The 7,861-nt window shown below is 32.9% G+C and overlaps 2 protein-coding genes across 4 annotated transcripts in view; both read left to right on the forward strand.

The window, feature by feature from the left end:
* Positions 1 to 5,362: 5,362 nt before the first annotated feature.
* LOC108690098 (mitochondrial tRNA-specific 2-thiouridylase 1) lies at positions 5,363 to 7,383 on the forward strand. Its single transcript, XM_018197215.1, has 7 exons — positions 5,363 to 5,477; positions 5,622 to 5,787; positions 5,871 to 6,055; positions 6,139 to 6,365; positions 6,450 to 6,617; positions 6,695 to 6,922; positions 7,203 to 7,383. Exons 1-7 carry the CDS (start codon positions 5,402 to 5,404, stop codon positions 7,338 to 7,340), a joined length of 1,188 nt encoding a protein of 395 aa, XP_018052704.1. The 5' UTR covers positions 5,363 to 5,401; the 3' UTR covers positions 7,341 to 7,383.
* LOC108690095 (endothelin-converting enzyme 1-like) overlaps positions 7,335 to 7,861 on the forward strand; it is a 17,638-nt gene continuing 17,111 nt past the window's right edge. For all 3 annotated transcript variants that reach the window (XM_018197205.1, XM_018197211.1, XM_018197212.1), the window contains exon 1: positions 7,335 to 7,370. The gene's annotated coding sequence lies outside the window, so the exon portion shown is untranslated. The remainder of the gene's footprint in view (positions 7,371 to 7,861) is intronic.

A 7,861-nucleotide genomic window follows, 5' to 3' on the forward strand; every position in this document is an offset into this window, starting at 1 on the left:
GATTCGTTTGCGTCGCATGCTCCAACATGCTCCTGTCATAATTCCTACTCACTCTAATAAGCGCATTGGAATGAGAAAGAGCTATGATAGAAGCACATTGGAGCATGTTGGAGCATGGGATATGAACAAACCTATGTGTGGTATGTGCAGTTAGACAGTGTCTCCTTCTAAATCTTTGTTCTCTCTGTCTATGCACTGTTTATAAGGTTCAAGGGCTACCAACTATGAAACGCAAAACATGGGACGGTATTCATAGTCTGTTCTTATTTTAAAACCGTTTTAAATAATATCTCTTAAGGCTACATCACAACATATTACTCCGAGTAAAAATTTATTCGATATATAGTATACGTTACATGTATTATATACTTTGAGTAAAATTTTCCTTGAAAAGGATGTTTTGGAACGTAGTCTAAAATAATACAGTCCTCGGATTGATTTATGACATCTTAAGATTGTACTTAAGACAGTCTTAAATGTAAAGCGGAGAGCACAGACATAATGCATAACACGTAATGCATAAGAAAATGTACCAATCAAAGTCCTTCGTTTCCTTTCTTCCTATGAAATAAAGAACTTTGATTAATTGGATTTCTTATGTTTTATGTAAGAGTCTGCGCTTCCCGCTTAAGAATCGACTATTAAATCCGACCTGTTTCGCGTCGTAAAGTTGGTATTGAATCTTTCCTTCCATGTGAAAGCAGCTGAATATTGGAGTCCCATGAGGCATATTTGCTGCGTATTGCGTAATCAATCAGAAGTGATCCGCTGCTATGGTTTCGTATCTTAAGGTGCCATCACATGAGGCGTAATCTGGATAAACTGTATATTCTAATAATTTTACGTTTTTTTAATACGTTTTCTTTATTTACTAGAATATGCCATTCTGAGAGCTGGGATTTACATTGGATGTATTTTGGAAGATTAGAGAAAAGCGACCAATTGCTGATTAGAATTTCTGTTGTACACTTTAACAGAAATGCTAAACGAATTTGTAACTTACGTGTACTTTACTCGAAAAGTAGGCTTCATGGGGAACCGGCATTTTTTCCATCGCACATATGAGCAGATGATCGAATGAATAATTAAAATTGGAAAGAATGATCTTGTGTGAGATCACTCTTAAGCAGAAAACACAAACTCTTGCATAACGCATAACAAATAAATAATGTATAAGAAAATGTACCAATCAGAGTCCTTTGTTTCTTTCCTTTCCATGAAATAAAGAACTCTGGTTGGATTTTTTATGCTTTATATATTATGCGTTATGCAAAAGTATGTGATCCTCGCTTTAAGTTTATTCGACATGTTTTCGTGAATAAATGAAAGAATCTAACAAAAAAAACATCGCTCTGCCCTGTGATCCGAAATATTAAGTTGATTATTGAGGTTAGGAAATCTGTTACAGAGGCAAAATGAATATATATGAATATAATTGTACTGTTCTACATGGGTTTAAACTTTTCACGTGATGCAAAAGGGCGCACGATTTCTATAATTGTATTGTTGCAAATTCAAAACTCATGTGCATTTTTTCAAACAGAATAAGCTAAAAGAATAAGCCAAAAATTGGATTCAATTCATGGTGGTTCCATCATGTTTCGACGTAACAACCAAATAGCGTATAAAGCATAAAATAACTAAGCAGAAATTGATGTTCAAGTGAAATGATATGATCGATGCAAGTTACGCTTACGCAAGTTATGCCGCATGTGACGGCATCCTCACTGATTGGTTACGCAATACGTGGCTTCATGGAATTTCAGCATAAGTGTAAAGCACATACTATTGCATAACGCATAACACATAAAGACATAAGAAATTCAACCAATCAAACTTCTTTATTTAATGTAAAGGAAGAAAATGGAGAACTTTGATACATTTTCTTATTCCCTAACAGTACAAACATCGATATGTCGATTGCAAATCGACTTTGGATGTCTAGTACGCTCACAAAGCTTAAATGTGGAATCATTTCGTCCTTGTTATTTAACTGTAGTTAAACAAGGATGAATGCTGTTCATGAGCGTTGTGGGCCATTGTCGGATCACAGCCTAAAATAGTTGACTTAAAATCGGCTTACAGCCGTCTTTAAAGTGGAACATTGTATGACTTATGGCTCTCGCGTACTGGAAACGCTTGCTGCGTGGCCAAATAAGACGCGGTAACCAATGAACATGTTAGGAACTGTAATTTTATTGACTACTGCATCACATTTTCCTGCGCGGTAAACGTTTCCGCGTGTGTTTCTTCAGTGTGCAGGAGCCATTAGAAACGTCTCCAAGTCGTCTAAAGTCAACTTACGGACGTCCATTTTTCAGATGTCTAGAAGTTATAGTCGACTCAGAGTCGACTTAGAATCGACTTTGTACTGTTAGGATTATGCAAGAGTCTGTGCTCTCCACTTAAGCCTAGAACTATAATAAATGTTTTAAGCTTTAAGCCTTAAAAAAATTGATCAATTATAGTCGGATGAAGAATAATTTATTATGAGTTGTCAATATCTTATTAATATAAATAATTTAAGCTTAAGACTTAAAAACTAAAAAAAAATAAATAACTTAAGCTTAAGGCTTAAAAAGGCTCTATTGCAGATCCGGGCTAAGAAACTTCAATTAGTTGAAATTTGTCTTATGAATAAGTTTACATTCCTATTTCCGTTAGATCTAACATTCCGGGTGATCTAAAGCAATATCCTGATTGGTTCATCGGTTTACGTTTAACGTTTCGGCTTAAGTTTACGTTTTATGATTACTATAGAGTTCTAAGGAGATTTGTTCGTGTTGCTCCAATGTGCTCCTGCTATAATTCCTACTGACTTCAACGAGCGCATTAGAGTGAGTAAATGCTATGATAGAAGCATGCGACGCGAACAAACTTCTAGATTTGTAAGACTGGTGTTAAGTGTTTTGATTGGTCAATGTAATCACGTCTTAGCTGCCAATCATGAATTGATTTCTGTGTAATTAGTATTAAAAATGGCTATTTAACGATTGATTAGTGAATTTTATAGTCCACCTTGCAAACGACACCATTTTTAATATTTTTTTAAATACTTTTTTATACTTTTTAATATTTTTATACTATTTAATACAGGATGATATTTCATTTATGCATTTATGCATTTTTATCGTACAAATTTTTCAAGCCTGTCGATTGGTTATAAGATAAAGAGATCCGAGGACTTCTCTGTCCTACACACATTTATTGTATGACAAACACGCACAAATGAAATAGCACCCTAAGTCGGTCGCGCTTCTCTGATAAATCTAGGGCAACGTTTCAAAACTTCCTCTCCGTTTTACTCTATATGCCATACGTTACATGTACTATATATTTCGACTAAAATTTTCCTCAGAGAGGAAATTTTGGAACGTAGCTTAGGACTCTAATGTTTTCTAATGATAATTACATTTACTATAATTACTGCGTTATTATAATTACTGCGGCTATAAATGAGGTTGGAGGAAGTAGTTGGCATTTTTATTTTTTTTTATTTAATATAGGCAGAAAAAGCTACATTAAAATCTGGAGCATATGATGCCTCAATGTTAGTATCGCAGCTAATATGGCGGCAAGATTTTAATCTAGCTAACAATCTAGTAGAAAAACAAGCATCGTGTGCTACAGGATTTATCATCGTTTTTGTTTCTCGAATATGGCGGAATCAATAAAAAAATCATCACTCGATGGCTTAATGCTTAGGAAGCTTTTATATTGGTTACCGTATGCCACAATCTATAAGAACTGATTAATCATCACAGTCACAGAGTATTTCCCTCTCATTTGACTGTAAGGGAATATTCGAAGGTGATTGCTCACTTTTTATAGAATATGGCATATGACAGTAAAGTTACGGCCAATATAAATGCTACCCTAAGCCTTGTATTCATGATGCTAACAATAGGTCTGAGATCTCGGATGAAGAAAGAGTTGATCAGTTGCAATGATCATTTGATCAAATTGTTCAAATATGATTTGTTAATTTTTTCTCTGTCCGTGATCTCGCATTCGATGACTGATTTCTAACATCGTGGACATTCAAGCTAGAGGAACTCTTCAGAAATTGAGTCTAACTTTCTTATGACCACCTGAATTTGACCATCTCTTGAATTTGATCTTTTTTTTTATTTCGTACTTATATCATGTAGTTTAAAGACTAAGGAGATCGAACTTATATGGACTATAACACTAGAAACGTAGGTATTCGCGTTCCACCATTTTTATTCCTTTTCCCATTTCTTGCTCTGTCCCCATTCCATCTGAACTATGACGGGTCATTACAGGTTATGATTTGTACTTGAAATTTTATAACTCTTCATTCCATTTTTGCTTTCAAAATCATTTGAATATCTATCGTAATATTAATGCAGGACCTGAAGAAGTATCTGGCGTTCAAGTATTTCTAGATAAGGTGTCAAATATATATGTCAATTTGAAAAAAAGGATTGAAATTTTTCATCTACAAGGAAGTGTAGTGATATTTATTCACAAGTCATGCATTTATTTTACAGCAATACAAGTTGTGACGAATATTATCCGCAGGAAATTTAAATAATCAAACCTTTTCTGATCTATTGATAGATCTATTGAGTTTATCGCAACGCAACAAGGCATTTTATAAATTTTTTTGCCTTCGTTAATATATAATATTTCAGTTTTTTTATATCTTTCTTTTCGTCTCTCAGTCTTATGGTAAAATTTCGAAGTGCGGAAATACATAAATACAGAGCTACAAGGTTTTCAACAGCTTAGAAGCTATAACTTATAACAATCGTAACGATCCTAACTTTCTCATTTCAGCGGAGTGGGAATAGAGCAAGGAATGGGGAAAGGAGTAAAAATGGCGGATATGCGAATACTCACGTTTATAGTGTCTTAGTTGAACGACAGGAGAATGCTCGATTGTAGTTAGTTGATTCTTACATTCTGATCCGGTTTAAATTCTTGATGGAAACTAAGCCATTATCAGAGTGTGATGTCACAGAATAATGTCTTTATTCTTAGGTTATATGTATTCGGTTGTGTGTGCGTAAGCATATATGAGAGGAGTTTTGCAATTCGAACGCCGCTCACGAGTGCCACCAATTCAGAAACTTGATTTTGATCACACTTTTCAAAGTCTAGTTTGATCCTCTCCTTAATCTTAATTTTCCATGGATTTAGTATAATATCAATAATAGATTTATGATTTTAATTTAGACTTAAATTATAAATCATTCAGAATATATACATATAATATATAAGAATGTAAAATGTTTCATAATTATCAGTGATCAAAAGACTAAATTTAAATCACACACTCATGTAACTCTTTAAATTTATATCTTTGATGTAGACTATTCCATATTAATGTGTTGTAAAAAGTTTACGAAGTAACTTGTTTGAATTGATTGTGAAAATGATTAGAAATGTTGTCGTAGCCATGTCTGGCGGTGTTGATAGCGCCGTGACGGCTTTTCTACTTAAAAACAAAGGTAAGACTAAAGAAAAATTCTAGCTTTATCTCTTTCATTAATATACGTGTAAAGATACACACACACAGATACACACGCGCACGCGCGCATGCACACATACGTGTATATGTATATATATATATATATATATATTTTTTTTTTAAGAATTTAATATTACTGGAATATTTATGAAAAATTGGGATGTTAGAGATGAAATAGAAAAATGCGTGGTTGAAAAAGATTATAACGATGCTCGATGGATCTGTGACAAATTAGAAATTCCTTTGATACAGATCAACTTTGTTAAAGAATATTGGAATGAAGTTTTTAGGTATTTAAAGGTATATTTAAGTGTTCGAATTTTTTGGTAATCACAAATGAGGAGATAGTACATTTTTATCCTAATTTTTCCAGTGATTTGATAGAAAAATATCAGAATGGATATACTCCGAATCCAGATATTTTGTGCAATAAGAACATCAAGTTTGATAAATTTTTTCATTTCGCACGCAATAAGTTTCAAGCAGATGCAATTGCAACAGGTCATTATGCTAAAACAAGTTTCGGACCATACCTAGAGAATTATAAAGCAAACACTAGTAAGTATCTTATATTAAGTAAAATTGATCCATCAATTAAATATATTATTTCATTATGTAATGCTACTATTATAATTCTGTAGAGGTACGCTTGTTACAAGCGCAAGATAGGAATAAAGATCAAACGTTCTTCTTGAGTCAGATACCGCAACAAACTTTGAGACATTGTATGTTTCCTCTTGGAAATTACTTGAAAAGTCATGTAAAGATGATGGCTACACAAACAGGATTGTGCCAAATAGCACGAAAGAAGGAAAGCATGGGTATTTGCTTTGTTGGAAAACGTGAGTTTCAAGATTTTATTTCAAAGGTAAAAGATACACATTTCTCTCCTAATGCCGATTGCTTCCGATAAAATAAAATGACAATAACAATGATTTTGTAACGATTGCAGTACATAGCAGATAAACCTGGTAACTATATAGATCTGGACAGTGGACTGCAGATAGGTAAACACGATGGTATTCACAAACGGACAATAGGGCAAAGATGTAAAATTGCTGGCTGCCTCAAACCTTATTACGTGTTTAACAAAGATCAAGAGTCAAATATTATTATAGTGGTATACGATGGAAAATAAAGATTTTGTTGAAAATAAATTAAGATTTGTTAATGATTTTTTTTTTCTGATGTACATAGGTAGGTGGTACAACTCATTCAGCATTATACACTGACTTTTTAATAACACAGAAAATACATTGGATTAGTGAGGAGCCGTGCGAATTAAGACGGAATAATGGCGTGTTAAGTTGTTACTTTCGCTTTCAACACAGAGATCCATTAATTGCTTGTAGAATATACAAGATATCCAATGATCGTTTATTTATTCGTCTTGATGCACCTTTACGAGCAATTACAAAGGGCCAGGTAATGAATAATATACAGTGCATAAAAAAAATGAAGATGTAAAGTACTTTTGATATTTTGACTCTTTATATACGCAATAACAATTAAATTATCATAAAAATCATAATAGTCATTTACTAACCAAATTTTATTTCGATAAATTAGGTAATAACACCATTCATTTTTCATTATTCACTATTGCTTAATTTTTTACATTAGTTTAGCTGTATCATATATTGACTAATTTGTGTGTGTGTGTTTGTGTGTGTGTGAATATAAAATGTGTGTATATAAATTTCAGTACGCTGTCTTGTACTCTGGAGAGGAATGTCTGGGCAGCTCAATGATAACGTATGCAGGACCATCTTATTTTGCACTTGGGCGGAATTGTATAGATTACACTCGTTGGCATAATTTAATAGCATCTAATAAAGTTTAAACTCTTAAACTTAAATTAAACTTAAATTGTGTATGTATAAATATATATGAATATTTTTAATTAATAAAATTAATGTTTCAGTACAATCGTTTATAAATTTATCCATATATAACATATGTTTATTTTCACATATTTAAGTATTAATTTTCTCTATACACACATTGCAAAGCTACAATATGCATATACTCGCTGCGCAAGTGTACTGTTTATCATCGCACAATGGATCAATCAAACGTACCACACACACACACACACACACACACACACACACACACACACACACACACACACACACACACATATTATTGTATACATATTTTTTTTTGTTTATGCGTATACTTTTACTTTGCGTGACTATACACATTGCAATAATTTCAAATTTTAGACTGTCAACATGTTCCGATAGAAATGCGCTCAAATTTCTATTTAGATGTTTATTCAAATCGTAGTTGGCTATTTTCGATTTTTTCCAAGTGATAGTCATATTTCTCTCAACGTCCTTCAGATTACTAATTTGTAAT

This window comes from Atta colombica, unplaced genomic scaffold, assembly GCF_001594045.1.
Source record: "Atta colombica isolate Treedump-2 unplaced genomic scaffold, Acol1.0 scaffold294, whole genome shotgun sequence".
Taxonomy (NCBI): Eukaryota; Metazoa; Arthropoda; class Insecta; order Hymenoptera; family Formicidae; genus Atta; species Atta colombica.